General features: G+C 46.3%; 1 protein-coding gene across 1 annotated transcript in view; it reads left to right on the top strand.

Moving 5' to 3' along the window:
• The window catches only part of MGLL (monoglyceride lipase), a 432,734-nt gene that overhangs the window by 330,011 nt on the left and 81,834 nt on the right, over positions 1 to 20,889 (top strand). Inside the window, exon 5 of the mRNA XM_085624403.1 lies at positions 4,788 to 4,898. Within this exon, the coding sequence (XP_085480529.1) occupies positions 4,788 to 4,898 (111 nt within the window). The remainder of the gene's footprint in view (positions 1 to 4,787; positions 4,899 to 20,889) is intronic.

The following is a 20,889-nucleotide window of genomic DNA, read 5'->3' on the forward strand; positions in this document are numbered from 1 at the left end:
ATGGGAACTTCTTTTACTGCCCTCTCAGAATTAAGAAGCCTCTGCTAATGAGGGCCTTATTGTCCATCCTTTTCCAGCAGTCCTGGCTGTCTGTGTTGGTTTTGTGTAGTCAAATGGAACAGCAGCAAAACCAGCAGAGCATCTGCAGGGAGTACCAACGAAGTACAAGGCTCTGGTACCCACACTTTGAGGATAGTCAGTGCTCTATCACACCAGTTCTTAACCTTTTGACCTCTGTGGACCCCAGCAGAATCACTGAAGCCAGAGACCCGAGACTAATCAATTTCTATGATTTGAACCTCAAAGCAAAATACAGAAAAAAAGTGTAGATTAAACAAAAATGATATTTAATTTAATTCACAAACAACAAGCAAAATGCAAGGTTGAAGCTTTCAAAATGTGTTTTTATTTCTAAAGTTGAAGCAGTGTGGTAGACTCTGGCATATCATTTTGAGATGAATGACCTAAAGCAACTCTGCAACAGACCAACCCACATCAAAGGTGCTACACTTGACGCCATCATCACTAGCACCGATCTGGTCTCCCTTACTGACATCATCCCTATCGGCTGATCTGACCACCACCTCATTCTGTTCAACATCTTGACCAGCAGCTCTCCTCCCCAGTCTTAAATAACAAACCTAAGACGTGGATCAGAAACCACAAACAAGTCCCTCCTACTGAACTCAAGTCAAAAATTCAAGCTCAACTGCAACTTCTCCGGCACTCCCAAAACTCAAACGAGCTTACTGACCACTTCAACATGGCAATTACCCATGTCTTTGACCAAGTTGCACCGCTTAAACTAAAACAACAAAGAATAATCAAATCTAAATTTTGGTTCAATCCTGCGCTCAATAATGAAAGAAGACAACTTGGACTAGCAGAAAGAACTTGGAGACAACACCCCTCACCTTCTCATTTAGCTCTGCTTAGATCTGCAAGATCAGCTTATAAGAAGCACATTTTCAGTGAAAAGTATCTTTCTTCCGTTCCCAACTGCATCATGCTAAAAATAGGCCCAGAGAACTCTTTAACATTGTCAGAAGACAAGCCTCCTCTGCCTCTCCTGACCTGACGGCCTCCAACGAAAGATGTGAGGAAATTGCCAGCTTCTTCATGGACAAAATTGCCAAAATTGATCAATCCTTCCCTCAAATCATGGCCTTTCACAATCACCAAATCTCTCTTAACATCTCCCCTTTCTCCACACCAACCCAGCCTCCTGATACTTTCCTCAATCAACCTACTTCAATTGGCTCTGGAGACATCCTTTCTAACACACAACTGAAAACCGACGCCACTTGGACTAACTTCAAACCCATGTCTGAGCTTGAAGTCTTTAATATCATTGTGAAACTAAAGCCGTCCTCTCATACCAAAGACCCACTCCCGACTAAGCTAGTACATAACCTAAACCTCATCATTGCCCCTTGCTGGACAAAAATTATTAACACCTCCCTCGCCTCTGGGTGCGTCCTAGACTCCCTTCAACTTGGGCAAATGACTCCCATTCTTAAAAACCACAAGGCTGACCCTAATGATCTCTACAACCTCCGTCACATCTCTAACCTCCCACTCCTAGCTAAAACCATGGAGAAATGCGTCATACAACAACTGGACAGACACATAGGCAAATACAGCCTACTTGACTCCTTCCAATCTTTCAGGAAAGGCTGTAGACCGAAACCGCCATGCTTAACATTGTTGATGACATTCATCATTCCTTAGAGAATGGGGAGGCTTGCCTTCTTATCCTTCTGGACCTCTCAGCAGCGTTCGATACAGTCAACCACTCATCCTTACTGGAATCTCTCAAGAATCGTTCTGGCCTCAATGGCACTGTCCTAAACTGGTTCACCTCCTACCTCAAACACCGAACACAACAAATTTAAATTAACTCCTGCCTCTCCAATCCTACTCCTGTCTCTCTGAGTGTCCCCCAGGGCTCAATTCTCTCCCTCTCGCTCTTCAACCTTTTCATGGAACCCCTTACTATCATTTTAAATTAACCCGGGATCAACTATCACCTGTACGCTGACGACACGCAACTCTACTAAAAATCAATTCACACCGCGACATCCTTCATCTAAACAACACTCTGAGCAAGATTCAATCCTGGTTTTACTCCAACCATCTAAAATTGAACCCCAAAAAAACAGAAATCATTCTATTCTCTACCAAAAGTAACCACTTCCCTATCCAAAGCTGGATTACCGACCTCACAGTCCTATACTGTCTGCTTACTCTATCCAACTCGGCTAAATCCTTAGGTTTCATCCTGGACAAAAAATTGGCACTGAAGGACCATATAAATAACTCAGCCAAAGGAGCTCTTTTCACACTTAAACACCTCAAAACAGTCAAACCCTTCATCCCTCAAGACGACTTCAAATGGGTCGTTCAATCGCTAGTCCTCTCTAAATTTGACTACGGTAACGCTATTCTCACTGGAACCCCTAATGCTTACCTAGCCCTCCTCAGATCCGTGCTCAATATGGCTCATAACAGGCTGCAAATGGTTTGATCACATCACGCCTGCCCTCAAGTCCCTTAACTGGCTCCCCATCGACGGAAGATGCAACTACAAGACCGCCTGCATCACCCACAAAGCTCTTCACTCTCAATCCCCGGACTACTTATCAAATAAACTCACAAGAGCGGGAAGTGCCAGACCGATGAGAAGCTCTAAAGCTCTTCTCCTCGTTCCCCCGTTACTTAAAAATAAATCTACCCAGACTCGCTCCTTCTCAGGAAATGCGCCTCGCATCTGGAATGCCCTTCCGAGGGACCTTCGTTGCAACCCCTCCTACCACGGCTTCAAAAGAGACCTTAAATGCCATCTCCTCAATACATGCTGGAGTACATGATCCTTTCAGAACCGGATATCTTGTGACACCTATTTCAGGTCATCTCTCTGCTAATCTGCCGGCCTTTCGTTTTCCTTGTGTTCTCCTTATTGTTTACACCTGCCTTGCTCTCCGTGGTCTCCCATGTATTCTATGTTCTAACTATATTTCTGTAATTTGTGCTGTGTTCTGTTAACACTGGCTCTTGTTTGATTCAATTATGAGTGTTCCTCTGTCACACTACCCTTATTTTTTTCTGACTGTATGTAATCCTTTGATCCCAAAATTGTTTGCCTTTCTCCTGATACGAAGTTGGATATTCTCATGTCCTTGATTGTATTTTGCATGTATCCTTTGTTCCATTGACATTTTCCTTGCACGTGCTCCTGGAAAGCGCTCTGATACCTCCGGGTCTAGCCAGCGCTATATAAAACCTTTAAAATAAAATAAAATAAAATCACTTTGTCTTTTTTGCTCCCATTTGTCGGCGCACACCTGGCTTCAGTTGAGGCCACTAATCGTCCATACTAGATTCGGTTTGCTGTACTTGTCTGCTTCCACAAATCAATCTAAGAATCCCAACTTAATTTTAAGCCTACAGTTTAAATTCCTTCACAGTTCAAGAGTGTTTTAACGTTTTCAGTTTTGCATTTTGCCACTGTATGTATGAATGTATTTAATTTTCTAAAGAGTCGTGGATGGCCTGAGTAGGCCTGGTGCACCACAGGTTAGGAACCACTGCTCCCTCAAAACACTGTAAATAATGAATGGACATTGGCAGCTGGGGCTTTTCATGAGACCTTGAGAATCTGTCACTGAGTGTTCCAGTGTGGACTTCATGAGACCTTGAGAATCTGTCAAGGGTGTCCCAGTATAGACTTCATGAGATCTTGAGAATCTGTCAGTGTGTCCCAGTATAGACTTCATGAGACCTTGAGAATCTGTCAAGAGTGTCCCAGTGTAGACTTCAAGACAGTTGGTTATATCTTGACAGAAACAAGTCCTTTTCAGCACTTGGTTGTTTGGCTTGTGACTCTGACAATGCCAGTGCTTAATTTGTGCCGGTGCTTGCAGGTTGTGAGGTGGGACTTATGTCTCACCATCTGACTTTGATCCAGAGTGAGAGTGAGAAAGGCTGTAAAGAGAGGAAGAGTATGATAGGAAAACAACCTAGAACTGTAGCCCAAGTGGTTACATTAAAGTGAATCAAAGCTACAACCCCTAGAACGCATTGGTTTGTTAAATCGATGTCCTGGCTTGGAACATGGTATTCTTGATGACATGGAGTAATCTGGTAACTTTATCAAAGCATATTTCACTGCAATGATTTACATGTATACATGGGGCTAGCGAGAAAACAGGCCATTGCATTCTGGGATTTGTAGTTATAGGTCACTTTAATTGAACTAGAGATGGAGAATACGAAATAGTTTTCATCAAAGTGAAGTGTTGTTTCTCTGATTGTAGTGAGTCATCTAGCAACCTTACCCATTTGGGAAGTAACGGGTAACGTAGCCAATTGACAGTTATATTTAATCATAACTGCCAAGTTTCCCAGGTCCATGCGTGATGTGCTGCTCCAGCCCAGGTGTTTTTTCTTTTAATTCTGGGACTTGTAGTCTTGTTTCATAATGAAATAAACAAGACTCCAAGTCCCACAATTCAAATAAAAATTCTACATTGGAGCAGCAGCACGTACTTCCTGGCCTTACACGTTTGTGGAAAACAACCTCGGGGGAGGGGGGTCGCACTTCGCATTTCCTGAAAGCAGAGTTATGGTAATGAGCCCCCAGCAGAGGGTGATTGAGTCGATGTATGCACAGGAGTGGAAAGATTACCTAAAAAATTCCACGGTCATAGAAAATGCATGTAAAAAGCAAGTGTCGGTTACTCTTCGAGTTAATTTTTCTCACTCTCTGATGGTGCGTTTCTTTGCAGGGAGGGGCCATCTCCATCCTGACGGCTTCGGAAAGACTGAGCGACTTTTCCGGGATGGTGTTAATATCACCTCTGGTTCTTCCCAGCCCAGAGACGGCGTCTACATTCAAGGTGACAATATGATAATTCGCCCTACTTTTTAAAGTTTCATTTTGGTTTCCAGTCAGCCGCGAGACTCAAACGTGGGCTTCTGGGCGGAGGGAAGGTCGCTCCCGACTGACATCTGTGTAGCACGTGACCCGTCAGACGTGTCATGTGCCATGCAGGGCAGGTGACCGCTGGGACAGGCACCTTACATAACTTGTAAACACAGTCCTGTGTGTGGTAAACAAGGGCGCAGGGAAGGGCGAATGAATGTCAACCAGCAGGCAGTGGGCGGGACACAGTAATCACTGCCTCGGCCCCGACTACTAATAGCAGGCCAGAAAGTTCTGTTTGGCTGGGATCCGAATTATGGGTTGTGCAAGTGTTTTGTATCTGGTAATGACCGGGTGTGATAAAGTCTGTTGACATGTATTAGATTTTGTTTGTTCAAAGCCGCCAAACGTGAACGGAAGTGAAACAGGCCTGGGACATACCGGGATATGCAAATTTTGGTGCGGAAAACAGCCGAATCCAGATGCTTTTTCATAATTGGAGATAATTATCACAACTGATAAATTACTAACCCAGTGGAATTGAATATTTATCAGGTGCTATAATTATCTCATAACCCTCTGGGCACTGTAATTGAGTACTAAGGGCCTAATAGAATTCCGCACAAGGCATCATTTCGACCGATGAACACGCAGGGGTTTGAGAAGGGATCAGAATGGTCCACCCCAATTGTAATCAGACCACAGTGTGTGACAGGTCCGTTCCCGCAATATGATAACCTTGCGTCTCTTCTTTTAGCTAAAGTCCCTCGCCTCTCTAATACAGAAACCAAAAGCCCCCAAACATCCCCTGCACTCCCACTCGTAAAGACCTACCAGCCCCAAAATGTATTCAGTTCTGTTGGTCCTCTTAACTACCTGCCACAAACATCCGCACATTTTTTACCTCTACTTACCATTGGTTGACTCCCACGCCACTCTCGTTTCCTTGCTTCCTATCGGTAAGCACCTCCTCCTTTTCTCCGGCTTCCCTCTGGCCTTATGACTTCATTCCTGCTGTGGAGCATGGACCAAGTACTGCTTCCAGTGGCCAGCGTCCCTCCTCTGGCCACAGGCTCCTCTAGGTACTATTTTTTACTTTTTGGAACCTACTCTGCTCGCCATTGTTCTCTTTAACCCACTCACCCACCATCTTTGTTTCCCACCCTCCTCCCATTTTTTTCCTTCCATATCCTTCCTCTTAGCTCTTCTCCACAGTCTAACCCTCACACCATGCCTTACAATTAAACTAACATTCAGTCCCACATTTCTGCCCTACGACCCAACATGCCCTTCCTACTACAAAGTGTGTCCCCTTCAGGCTTCCACAGATTATATGGACCCAACCCCTCCTTCACCAGTTCAGCGCCCTCCAGCCACTCACCAAACTCTTATCAACCCAAACTCCTCCCCCATGTGCTTTCTGACTTTTCTGCACATCCTCTCCATCTGCCTTCTGCCACCGACCAGAGTTGACGCCCAATCCAAACTGTTTACGTCTTGGTGAAAATGCTCAGCCGTCACTCTTCCTCTACCACGCTTACTCCTTGACTATCCCTGCTGATACGCTACCGCTCCAATATGTTACTCCCTATCCCCAGAGACCTCACTCTCCTACATTGCCTCCCACATTCTACTGCTCTGTTGTCTTTATCACAAGGTGGTCCTTTCCATACCACCTGGCTTCATGCTACAGGTACCTCACTCAATCTCCAATAAACGCTTCAAAGAGACAGCACCCTCATCTGTGCCGGCCGCTCTCCGTTCCAAGCACCAAGCCGCAGGTGCAATTCCCACTGCTGATCCCAGTGCTTGTCACACATTTGTCAAACAGACTCACCAGCCTACTATTTCTGCTGGTGCTGTGCATTAGTGGCCCCCTCTGCTCTTCCCTGGGGTCTTCCTGCTCAAGCACACCATTGCAACCTGTTCTAGATCTCATATTGCCAGCCAACCCGACATGACCACCATCAACACTCCTTCCAAAAGCCTGTCTACCTCTGCTTGACGGGACTTGATTTCAGCTCCCCAGGTGGCTGGTGGCCATACTCCTTGCTTCCAGTAGCCTCCTGGTCTTCTTCTGACCCATGACCTTCAATACCCGCACCCAACACCTGTGGAACCTGCCAAAGGCCCTCCCACAATGCCGTGTCCCTTGTGAAAAGGTCTCCCTTATGCTACCTGAGCATAGAAATACCCCCAAGTGGAATTCACTCATGATCTCTTGGTAGACGCAACACTTCCAAGTCATGGATGCGTGATGTCCCAACGAGCATTTGAAGGTCTTTTCTGTCCTGTAACTCCTCCACGCAGTGGTGTCTCTGTGCTGTGCGGCATGAAAGAGAACTAATTCTGCAAGTTCTAAGGTTGACTGGTGTCTCCATGTCATCAGGACACCGTTTTCAGTTCAGTTTTCATTCTAGGTATTATTGCAATCTGGAACTTTATTCCAATTCGTTCAAATAAGGTGAACCAAAACTTCTAATTTTAAATGCTGATTCGATATTTCCTTGTACCTGTATTTTAGACCTTTACTTCGAGCCTATAAAGCAATATCAACCAGAACTACAATTCCCAGAATGCATTTGGTCGTTAAATTGAAGCCTGGGATTAAACTAGAAATCTCTGGGTTCTCTGCAATCCGTCTGTGCATTCAGACATATTGATCCTTTAATAACTTGAACAACGGCACTTCATGTTACCACGTATAAAATATTCAATATTTATACAAAAATTCTGTTTCCCCGAAGACTGTGTAGGGTCCTCCCTCAATATTCTTTCTACAAATTGGACAGGGTCCCCAGTTTTGCCATTGGAACTTTATTCAACCTGCCCAGGCACAAACCCACCACTTCCTTCCAACATGATGGCAGTTGGCTGTCAATCAAAAACAGGGCCCTTTTCAACTTCCTGATGATTATATACAAAGTTTTTTTTCTCTGAACCACCTTGCCAACATACTGACCTGCCACGCACCCATCAGCAATCTATGCCCCGTCAACCTGACCATGCTTGTCGCGGTGCCCACTTTCCAATCTCTCCATCTTCAATGCCCCATGACTTGCAGCCCACTAACCCCTGGGTCTTGAGCTTGCCACATGGGCAGTGAGTTCACACCTTCCTTGAAAGGTCAACTCCTGAGACTGGAACAAAGACCAGTTAATGACCTGTGAGGCACCAAAACTGTAAATACGTGTATCATGCGAGTGCACTATGTATAATTGTCTCACAGTTGACTCTTTGTTGGTGTTTTAGTGTCTTTTCGCCACTAAACAGCTTCTTTGCTCAAAGCCTTCTTGTGCAGCTCCGGTTGGTGTAGTTTAACTTTTCTACTTAGTGACGTAGCGCCTTCGGTTGTATGCAAGACACTGGTGGTAGAAATGTCTTGCCAACTTTTGCTTAACAAATAACGAAATAACATGGTATCCCCTGTGATATGGAGCAATCAGTAGACAATTCTTGCTTTTTATAAAGCACAATCCAGACACTGAAATGCCTCTAGGCGCTACAGAAACACACTGATTCTTCTCCCACAACCTCTCTATGTGCCACAAGCAAAAACAGGTGAAACAGCAGAGATGTAGGGCAAGTCACTCTACTGCCCCACGGCCACGTGGAGTGGACGCCTTCCCACTTTCTATCTAGGAAGTAGTAGCAGAAATGTTCCTACTGGCGCTAGAATTGCACGTTTCTACTCGCTGTTTCCGCTGCACTGCAGCCTGAAAGAAACTCCGATGTTCTTGTATAGTTCATATTAACCAGGTACCCGTATGTGTGATTGATGTTTGTGTATCTTTTCTTATTTTCCTTGCAGTTTTCTCATGTTATGTATGAGTGACTGTTGTCATGGTATCACTGGAACAGTCAGTATCAAGGATGCCCATTCCAGCGGTCAAAGGTCACTGACACTGGTGTTGATTCACGCCGCCCTTTGTCCCTGTAAATCAGTTTTATAAGTTGAAATGACTGGATTTCCGTCTGCAAGAAATTTACAAAAGGTGACCTTGCGGTCATAAATCCTTTTACTCTTGCGGAAAATTACCCCTCAAATGTGTAGCAGTAGGTGCCTCACAATGCCCACTCCTCTACACAAGGGGTGGAGTGGGCATCTCAAAGCTTGGCTAGGCTTGAAAGTTGTGAACGTCCTCAAACGTGTGATCGTGGGCATCTCTCCCACCATGGAGGTGGTGAGAGCTTTACTCCTGCCACAGGTAGGAGTAAATCCTCTTCAGGGGTGGGAAGGGAAACAGAACACTCCCATATCTCTTGAAGCTTGGCTTAACTTTGAGTAAATCATCCTCAGCTGCACGTGTCCATTATGTTGGCAACTACCTGCTGGTGAACTGACCGTCTGAGACTGGACCGTACTGGCCGCTCCAAGGATGGAGACACCGGCTCAATAAACAAAGCACTTTGCATGCTTGTGAGGGCGGTGTGCACTTAAGCTTCATATGTGGGTAGTGTAGACGTTTTAAGGCATGTGCAAAAGGGACAACTGCCCAGGGCCCGCATCTTCCAGCCAAACCCGTCTCCCCCCCACACCCCCCCAAAAAAAAGTAAACTTTCTCTCAGTCTCAATTCTGTCTATTTCTGTATGTAAATCTTTCTCCTCTCTGCCCACCTCTAACCCTGACATCTTAAGGATTTTTGGGGTGCTGGGCAAGGCATATTTAGGTTTGTTTTAATGAACTCTTTGGATTGTTTTTTTTACTTATTGGCAATATGAATAGCAAACATTTTTATCCTTGATCGGGCCAGGCATATTTTAACTGTTTTTGAATGACTCCATTTCTGCACGTTTGCTTGACATCAGGTGGGCTTGAATTAGCAGAAAATGGGTAATAAAATTCAAATTTGTTCCTAACAGAGACCCCCAAAATATGTCTTGCCCAGAGCAGTTGCGGCTGCTGCCTGGGATCTGCATTGAGGTGGGTGTGGGGGAAGTGGCGGGGGTATCACTATTAAAAAAAAAAAACGCTTACCTCCAGGCCTGTCGGCTGACCGGCTGCCGCCGTCTCGCCTTCATCCTGTTCCTGGCTTCCTGTAAGAAACAGGAAGCACCAGGGCTCCTACGCTTCTAGAGGCAATCACAACGCTGTAATGCAGCGTTGTGACTGGTTTGAGCCCCGTGACATGGCCCTCAGCCGGGGGCTGTAGCGGTGGGCATGTTCTCCATGCAGGCTGTAATGCAGCCTGTATGAAGAAGGGGGAAAGTGTGCATTTCTGGTGTGGGCGGCCCGAGAGGGCGACCAAACAGTCATTGTGCACTTAGGAGGGCTGCACCACTCCTCCCCTGCTCTTCAGCCCCGCCCCCTCGACGCAAGCTGCCGCAGCAGGATGACAAAATAAATTGATAATAACATTAGTTATTATCATTTTATTTTTTCCTTTCTTTTCCTGCTCTGAGGCAGTGGGGCGACGCTCCTACGCCTTAGCGGAGGAGCCGCCACTCGCCCAGAGGCGCAAAAAATTCATAAGACAACATTGCGCCTATTTGCCATTGCCGGGGCAATAAACTCTTCTCATCGCCTCCAGGTATAAATCCAGCAACTGTTGACAAAAAATGGCTCTGCCACTCTGAGATGGGCACGTGGCCGAAGAGCACAAACGAGGTTTGACAAAAAAACAACCACCAAGCGAAGGGAAAACTGGGGAACATGGTCCATGAACTACACCTCGGCTATAAAATAAACTATCAATATGGGTCGGGCTTCACTTTGCAGGAGAAGTAGTAAATACAATGTTTACATCAGTAGGGTTTACCCAATGACAAAGGAGTATCTACGCACTGACATTTAATCTCATCAATATAATGATACACTTTCCGTAAAAGCGGCCCAAGCAAACCAAGAGATCCATGAACATAAGAAAAGGGACTTTACATCTTATTTCAAATCTTTAAAATAATGTGATTTAATGTAAGGCAACTGGGAGCCAACACTAAGGGAAGAATGGTATTTTCTCCGAGAAGCATGTAAAGAAGACACATCTATACTGACAGAACAATCCTCAGATTGCTGACTGACTTGGTGACATCCTGATGAAGGCTTAGAAATACATAGCCGAAACTATGGATTCATAGTCAATGATGATGGTTGAATAATCTGGCCGCATGGAGAGGAGTGGAGTGACTAATGCACAGAAGGGAGAGCCATAAAGGATTGCTCTATCTGCATATGAAACTCCCTCGGCCAAGTTTATTAATTTAGAGTGCGACTGTATGGTGTGCTTGCATTAGATATTAGTATCTTTTTTTTAACTCTGTGTAGTTTTGCACTAGATGTTCCATTCTACGTACTTTAGATGTAAACAATTCATTGAGTAATAATGAGATACTTCTTTATGGAGAAATATTTTTGATTATCTTTGGATACGTAATTAAGAATAATTGACCAGAAGAAAATAAAGATTCGATATTTAACGTAGAGCCCCTTTTGCTATACGCATGGACATCTTGGTTTGGTCGAAGTCATGTTACAGGATGTACATTAGATATTTATGTCTCTGTCCAGTCAGGGAGAAGGTAATGACCATGAGGCAATGCTTGCAGCATTGAATTTACATTTCTCATCACAGGTGAACACTGAGGAAGAAACATTTATACTTTTACTTATTTAGCAACCTATGGACCCAGTTAATCCAGGGCTGTCTCTCATCGGTACTGAGTGAGGCCATCGTACGAGAGCCAGTGATGCCGCGGCTGAAGATATTAGAACCAGGAATGTCAATGGAGCTGTGGAACTCACGAGTGGTGCCCATGGAGGGGGCCTTTTCAATGATATGAATTGGATAAGAGCTTGTTGAATGAGCTGACCAGGTAAACAACAGAGTGGACCTTGCAACGGGAAGCCAGTACTTGAAAGACCAACATCTATGTAAGCACTGGGCGTAAACGCTGAACATGAACGCCACTGCCCAAAAGATGAAGGTGCTCCGCTTGTGGCAAGGCAAACAACTTTGTGAAGATGTGGCAGACCAAAGTTAAGCACTCAAGCATGCCAAAGAAGGCAGTTCTGTGGCGCGCGGCGTAAAGAATGGACAACCAGAGAAAGACGTCCATGGGGTGGAATATAATAAAGCAGTGCATAAGACATCCTTCCTAAAGAGACCACTGAAGGCGCAAAAGCTCAGCCCCAGTGGAAGGTGGAGACGATCGGCTTGGAAGGGCATACTTTCATTGACACAGGCGCCACTGTAAAAATAAGGGCTGCTGACCAATCCCGGCAGCTTTGGTCCCACCCAATGGTAATGCCGATGCACATGCAAATCTATGCCCATGGGAGTGATCAATCTATGTCCCTGCAAGGTACATTTGCGGGCTAGGTTCATTGTGGGTACAGGAGCCCGAAGGCGAAAATGTTCGGCCCTGGAACCAACATGTTGCTCAGATACCCCACAGGAGAACTACTAGAACACATTAGTTTAACAAAGAGTGGCAACACCAGCAAAATAGATAAATGCAGAGAACTGTTCATCAGCATAGAGTTCCTCAGTGGAAAAAAATTAACATTGCATGTAGATGGCTGCATTTAAAGTATCAGTAGTATGCACAGTGTGCAGTGCATACTACCTCGTTGGTTAGTAATCCTCCTTCTTGATACTTTGACACTCACACATACTAGCGAGTGTCGCACTACTGCACCATTGTTTTAAAACATACCTTTAGGTTTACATATTATAATAGGTGTGCGCTTTCCCCCCCTTTTCTATCGTCTGCATATAAAGTATGTCATACTACAGCCTCGAAGTATACCATCTGACTTCAGAGGGCAAGAAGAAAGGGAAAACTTGAAAAAGCCCCGCCCCATTACAAACCCCAGTCATCATCAGGGAGAAACAGAAGCAGCCATGACAGTAAACACATCTTGCTATGTGCCATCCTCACAAAAGCATCAAGCACATATGTCAAGTCATACCCACAATACATGAGATAATCTCAAATCTGAATGTGGGGTACAACCGGAAGCTGCTCTAGAAAATCTAATCTCATTGTATGACATTCTCCACTAATGTAGGGCTGCGAAGATACTGACTCCTTAATTTTGGTATCTCATCAGCCGCTGAAGTGTTCCAAGGTGCCATGAAAGAATGCCTAGCTGGCTTGTCAGGAGGGCTGAGCGTCAGTGAGTTATGCTGACTCCAAACATCACAACAGGCAGCTCTGGGCGCCATGAACAGAATCTGAGAATGTGGAATGACACTACAGCAAGAAAAGTGCTGATTCACGTTACTGATATTGAATTTTTCCAGTGGTGGCCGTCACAAACAAAGGGTGGTGGGGCAGGTGGAGGGAGCGCAGGGAGGGGATGGGGGACGTGGGCAGCGGGGATTAGAAATAATAGATTTAAAAAACGTACCTTCAGCCGCTGGCCGCCTCCAGTGTCGCGCCTCCTCTCCTCTTCCTCGGTCCCAGCAGCCCGTGGGACAGACTCCCGTCCAATCCCCATGCTGAAGAGCAGCGCGGGGATTGGCCTGAGTGGGCTAGAAACATGCTCTGCTCAGGACAGGGAGTCTGTGGGTTTTCTACAGCCTAGCCGCTCAGTGCACCTGGGATGGACAAAACCTAAGTTTCCATGTGTGTTCTGGTCGGCCTGAGACAGCTGGCCAAACACACATGAGCACCTAGGGGAGTGGAGTGCACGTAGCACTCCTCCTCCCCCTCCATGCCTCGGCCCCACCCCTCCAAATAGCGCTGGCTAAGAGCAGACAAATGCAACAGAAAACGATGCAAGAACATCGTTTTATTTTCCATTTGCTGGCTCTGAGCCAGGCAGTGGGGCAACGCTCCTCCGCCATTGCGGAGTAGCCGCCACTGAATTTTTCAGATACGTTTTTTTTCAATTTAATTCACTTTTCCCTTCAAAGCAGACCCCCAAAAAGGTGAAGGATATTGGCACAGCGACAGCTCCAATAAATGTCAAAGTTCTCAGATCCTTCGAGATGCCTTACACAGGACCTGCTCAGAAAGGATTATAAAAAGAAGTACAACTCTGCTCATGCAGAAGCATTTCAAAGCATCAAGGACTCCATCCAGTGAGCACGTGGTAGCATTCTTTAACTCTATGAGGTGCACTCAACTGTTAGTGGGGAGGAGCCTCTTTGGGATAAGCACTGTCCTTGTGCAAGTCAACACCAACAGTGCAGTGGGGCCCGTGGATCATGCCAGCAAGGCACTGACCCAATGAGCAAATTTACTCTCAAATCCAAGAGAAAGCAATCACCAGAATGTGTGGCTGCTGGCACTTCAGCTTGTGTCTTTATGGTTTCTTTCAGTGCTAAGAAAACACAAGCAGATGATGGACGGAGTGCTGAAACATTTCAGACACTCCCCCCCAGTCACAGATCTGGGTTGAATCCATCATCATTCTTTAGCTCACTTTGCCCCCCCCAGTTCAGACACAGCTATATGCAAATCAGTCTTGACCCTGTGCCTGATGGGAACAGTTCAGTCCAAACTGCCAAGCCATGTCTTCACTGGACTAGAAACAAGCATCCTGGGTCCGGTTTCTGGATAACACCCTTTATCAGCCAAGATAGCTTGAATCCAGTGGCAAAGTGAGTAAGGGACCCACGTCTGGGCATACCCTGCCAACTTAGGGCGAACAAAGCAAACACAAGCAGATGATGGACGGAGTGCTGAAACTTTTCAGACACTCACCCCCAGTCACAGATCTGGGTTGAATCCATCATCATTCTTTAGCTCACTTTGCCACCCCAGTTCAGACACAGCTATATGCAAATCAGTCTTGACCCTGTGCCTCATGGGAACAGTCCAGCCCGAACTGCCAAGCCATGTCTTCACTGGATCGGAAACAAGCATCCTGGGACCAGTTTCTGGGTAACACCCTTCATCAGCCAGGCTAGCTTGAATCCAGTGGCAAAGTGAGCAAGGGACCCACGTCTGGGCATACCCTGCCAACTTAGAGCGAACAAAGCAAACACAAGCAGATGATGGACGGAGTGCTGAAACTTTTCAGACACTCACCCCAGTCACAGATCTGGGTTGAATTCATCATCATTCTTTAGCTCACTTTGCCACCCCAGTTCAGACACAGCTATATGCAAATCAGTCTTGACCCTGTGCCTCATGCTAACTCACTGCAGGTCACTTGTGATTGGGCACCACATGGTCACCACAGCATTGCTGCCAAAAATGGAAAAGATCGACTAGCCATCCCACGTGAGACACTTTTCCAGAACACCCTCCATCATTCAAGCAGGGCAAAGAGTGCTTGTTCTGGACTACCGCCTTGGCTGGGAGTGGCAATATTGACTATGAACATAGTCACATGCCATTGAGGTGGCACAAAGGTTATCTCTTGGTTTTATTAGCACCCAAGGGCCCTATCAGAAGAGATCATTTCACCAACCAGCTAGGTGCACCGCTGTAGCCTCCTCCCTCAAGACACAGAGAACTCCATCCTTGGAGTGTCACCAACTAGGGCCACGTGCTCTATCAGGTCCTTGGGCATGCAATTTTGGACTGGTACGCTTTACTGTTCCTCTCCATCTGGAAACATTTCTGTGGGTAAGTGCAGGTATGTCTAAGCAGTTGGAAGTTCCATTTTGGGACCGTGGCCAGCACTTCCTTGATTAGTGTTGCAGCCCTCCAAAGATGGCGACAGTTTGTTAGCTTTGTACCAAAGGCAACATTTTCAGCCTCTGGCATGATTCTGTTACGGCACAACTGTTGTTTCCCTAGGATCCCCTCTCTCTCACTTTCAGCCATCTTTCTCCTAAGACTTCACTCCCCACCACTGTCTTGTTACTTAGATTATCTCTATCACCTTTCCTTCCAGTCAGCACTCCTTGCCAGACTGCTTCCTCCTGAATTGCTTCTTCCTCTCCCCAGGGTCCCAATGCCTGGTCATTGTTGACCATCTGAAGCTGTGAAGAGGGAGCTATTTATTAGAAGTAGTAAAATTATCTGGTACATTTGGCAAACTGGCCCATATGTAATGTACCTGGCATAGTACTTACTGCTGTAAATATGCAGCATCTCTGGGAGTCGAATGCTGCAGGATTGGAATATTTCATGAGTATCTTTGAGAATTGTTCTTTAAAGGTATAGCTTACTGGCTAATTTCCCTGGGAGAATGTGGTTAAAAATTCCTCAGGTTGCCCTATATTTTTCAAAATCTTCTCTGAGGAAGAACCCCTTGACTGCTCTTTGGGGTAGTTGTGCTCGCTCTGATAATTTACCAGCTGCCTCTGCTCACAGAAAGCCTCATCTCCACTCTGTTATAGTCACAGGCCTTCTGCCGGCATGTACCTGTCAGGGGCCTTCTGCCTCATGTACCTGTCACGGGCCTTCTACCAGCATGTACCTGTCACGGGCCTTCTGCCGTCAAGTACCTGTCACGGGCCTTCTGCCGGCATCTACCTGTCACGGGCCTTCTGCCAGCATGTACCTGTCACGGGCCTTCTGCCGTCAAGTACCTGTCACTGGCCTTCTGCCGGCATGTACCTGTCACGGGCCTCCTTCCATCAAGTACCTGTCACGGGGCTTCTGCCAGCATGTACCTGTCACAGGCTTTCTGCTGGCATGTACCTCTCACGGGCCTTTTGTCATTAAGTACCTGTCACGGGCCTTCTGCCGGCATGTACCTGTCACGGGCCTTCAGCCGTCAAGTACCTGTCACAGGCCTTCTGCCGGCATGTACCTGTCACGAGTTTTCTGCTGGCATGTACCTCTCACAAGCCTTTTGCCATTAAGTACCTGTCACGGGCCTTCTGCCATCAAGTACCTGTCACGGGCCTTCTACCGGCATGTACCTGTCACGGGCCTTCTGCCAGCATGTACCTGTCATGGGCCTTCTGCCGGCATGTACCTGTCACGGGCCTTCTGCCAGCATGTACCTGTCACGGGCCTTCTGCCGTCAAGTACCTGTCACTGGCCTTCTGCCGGCATGTACCTGTCACTGGCCTTCTGCCAGCATGTACCTGTCACAGGCCTTCTGCCGTCAAGTACCTGTCACGGGCCTTCTGCCAGCATGTACCTGTCACGGGCCTTCTGCCGTCAAGTACCTGTCACGGGCCTTCTGCCGTCAAGTACCTGTCACAGGCCTTCTGCCGGCATGTACCTGTCACGGGCTTTCTGCCGGCATGTACCTGTCACGGGCCTTTTGCCATCAAGTACCTGTCACAGGCCTTCTGCCGGCATGTACATGTCGGAGACATATGCATAGCAGCCACGTGGAATACTTTGTGCAGTTTTAGCCGTCAATGCTTTCTCAAGGCTTCTTAGAGGAGGAAAATGACGTTTGGCCAACAATTTCTGTGCAGCGTGTTCACTTAGGCCTTATCTATTTGATGCTGTTTTTCTCCTTCTTTTCTCTTTCTTGGTTGCTCCTGTGTAATCTACTCACCGGTTAAGTATTAGAAAGAGAGAGGACAGAAGGGTTGGGTTAAGTAAGCTTCTTGACTATGTTACTCTTATTCCATTGGCTCTTTTACGCTCTGCACCCTCCTGCCGACGCCTCAGCCACTGACCTGAAAACACACCCCACTCGACTTTTTAATTTATTTTTTTAATGAAGGGAACTGGCGAAGGTAGGCCTGTGCAGGTGTGCCTATGGGGTGCGCCATGCTAAATACACGCATGCATTCACAGTTTTACTCCTGTTTTTTTCGCCTCTAGTGGCATACCTGACTCAAGGGTTTATTTCCAAAATTGCCAATACTTGAGAAACTATTAAAGAGAGCAGAAATTGGTGCTTGTGTGTCCGCGTGGGACCAGCGAGGATAGTGTCAATGTCACACCAAGCCATCCTTGGGGGGAACCCTGATATTTTGGGAACCTCATCTTCCTCCAACCGATTGCGGCCAATGGGAATCTTGGCACTCTCATGGTCTAGTGCCTGTTAGGCAAGAACAGATATCTTCCCTGTTAGGGATCTGTCGGTCCACACTGGGCTAGCATTTATTCATCTGCTCTGGTCACCTTAATGATGAAGACATCTTAAATGATGTTAACAAAAGTGATACATAAGTAACCCAGTGCTCCCTGTACACAGTGGCAATCTGTTCTTTAGCGACAAGACACTGGGCAATGTACCTGTGATTTGTAGAGTTTAGAGGAAGTAGGGTCAATAGCAACTTCTTCTGGTATTTAAACAGGCACGCGGTCACGGTTGCCATGGTGACCAATACTAGGCCTGTTTTCCTCTTGACCGTCAGGACTCTGCAGCAATTGGGCCCCTCATGGTTGTATTTGTATTTGCCAGTCATGCGCAGGTCACAGGATGCACTAACAGTTCTGTTGCACACGTGAATCACGTGATGCGATCAGCTACACTAATGTCATGAGGTACGGGTGGCGGGTCATGTGTCCTAACCAAGCTGTGTATTATCCCTGCAAAACTCAGCTTCCGGTCCTATCAATTGTTGACTTTAGGCTTGTCTTTGACCCTGTACAGCGTTCCGCTGCCTTTTGAGTAGGTTTACAGGAGGTCAGGTGACACCGTCAGCTGCGTAAGGCCGCACCATCAGAGGGCAAACGAGTTAATTTCCGGTTTGTCCCTTGGTCTTTGCCTCGTGCCATTACAAAGCATATTTACATATAAATGGGGCAATAACTGAAAGATAACATTAGAAAAGAAAGAGGAAACAACCCAACTTCCTTACTCAAAGATTAAACTTTGTTAACACGTCTGTAGAATTCTGCATCATTCCTCGACGCAGTGTCCAAACTAGTTGTATTTTTGTTCTTACATTGTGAATTAGTCTCTCACACCACTAAAATAACTAAGCATTATAGTCCTTTGCTCAGCGGTGTTTTCTGTAGTTAATACTTTCAGGCAGGGCTTTAAGTGGGATGAAAAAACTGGGGGGTCTCTCAAAGGGGCGTGGCCAGTGTAATTTAGGGCGTGGCTCAAAAACACGTAAGCTAAAAATCTGTGCTTAGCATAGTGTGCCCCCCGACTTGTATTTTGCTGTTTCTGTCATTGCATCCAGATATATGATACAACAAGTAACATCATACCTTAGAGCCCTTTGCAGCGGGCTGTACTGGCAATTAAAGGCCCACGCCCTTGTTAAAGGCCCTCTCCTTAGGCTCGGGCCTTTAACGCTGGAGTGGACCTGTAATGGGCGGTAGAGAGGCCATATTATCAGCGATTGGGTGCATTACAAGTCTCTGATTATAAAGGAATCAGAGACTGGCGTTTATAGAGGGATTACTGAATCCCATGTATTATAACAATAATGATACCGATAATATAATACTTTTAATAATAAAAATACAAATGATTGCAATACTTATTATTGCTTCATTATTGTGAGGGCAGCATTTATTATATCTGTTACTATTATCAATATTAATAATGATAACACACACTAGTATAAATCGATTATGCTGATAGTAATTGCCACCATTATCATCATCAGAAAATGCTAAATGTATAACCCCATAGTTGCTTGGGCGAGGAGAACCGTACACGGCTGGGCACCACCTGTGCTTGTTGCAGTTCAGCGCGCGTGTGTGATGCTGGTCACGTGATACGTAATTAGTAATAATCATAAAACATGATTCTGTAACAGTTTCATTCAGGTTGCTTGGCAACTTGTTGCCTGGTAACGTGGGGAAAAGTTACCTTTTCGGTTCCTTCTCGAAACGAGACTGTTCGTGACAGTGCACAGAGGAAGTCCTGAATGGTGTCCCGGGGTCCCCACCATCCTGTTACAGAACTTGCATGACTGGGGCGCGTGCACACGTGTGTGTGGCGTGCGCTATGACACCGGCCTGCACGGCCGGGGCGCGTGCAGACGTAGGTGTGGCGCGCGCCGTGACACCGGCATGCCGAACATCGACTGTCATCCCTATGCTGCGGCAGGCCGACCCCCACCAAGGTTTGCACTTTTTCTGTCTTACAGTCACATCTTCAAAGTCAAAAGTGTATTTACAATGATCCATGAAAAATGCATGTTCAATAAGAATAGTTACATACAATATGCAATACACACATTATTAAATTATACAATAAACCGCGTTAAAACCTTGTACGGAGACCAGAAAAAAAGATAAAAGGGAACAGACATCAGAGGCGTCAGCCTGAGCAAATTAACACACAACAACCAAAATGTTTGTAAAGTTCCATTTTCAATATTTTGGAAATAAGCAGTTCCACTGACTCACGTGGGAAACACGACAGAAATGTCGCATATTCAAAAATCTGGATGGAGAACTCCAGCTGGAATGCGTGTATTTTGCTGCTACGAATGTAACGCTGTCTGTCCAATTCATTTCATAGAATTCTAAAGACATTGGTGCTAAATATTGGCAGAAACATTGGTGGTATGTAATTCTGTGGCATCTGCATTTTCCACTCTTGCCACATAATGCACCATCTGCTGGACAATTTGTAACATTTTTTTTTCTAGTTTTTGGCAGATCAGAAGTTACTAAAAAAAAGTGGCACATGGTGCCTAGGACTGCCACCTGGCAACCCAGCATGGTCCCATTTTACAAACAGGGCAAACTACCCTACTTCACTGCACACACACTATCAGTAGGCACAATCACAAAGCTCTGCCCTCGGGGCAGCTATTGGTGAAAGGCCGACCGGCTGATGGAAGTATTCAGCCCACCTTGCACTGTGCAGGAGACAGCATGGCCTGAAGTACAAAGGGGGCAGAGATCCCCCTGTGAGCAGGTGCAGTGCAGTGAATGACCGCACCCACCTGTTGGGAGATGTCTCCTCTTCCAAGGTGTGGCCTCGGATGAGGGTGGGGGCACTGTTTGTGTGCCTCTGTGTGGTGCACATCAGTGTGCCTCCTCTTGGCCTCTTTGCCTGTGTGCTTGTGTCTATAATATGACAGGGTGCAAAGGTGACGTTGTTCCTCACTGGGCCTGCCCTTACTCTCATGACAGCTAAAGCCAATGGATCTGTCCTTACTCTCAAGTCTGCAATGCTCAGTGAGTCTGTCCTTACTCTCAAGCTTGCGATACTCAGTGGATCTGTCCTTAC

Source organism: Triturus cristatus, chromosome 9 (genome assembly GCF_964204655.1).
Source record: "Triturus cristatus chromosome 9, aTriCri1.1, whole genome shotgun sequence".
NCBI lineage: Eukaryota > Metazoa > Chordata > Amphibia > Caudata > Salamandridae > Triturus > Triturus cristatus.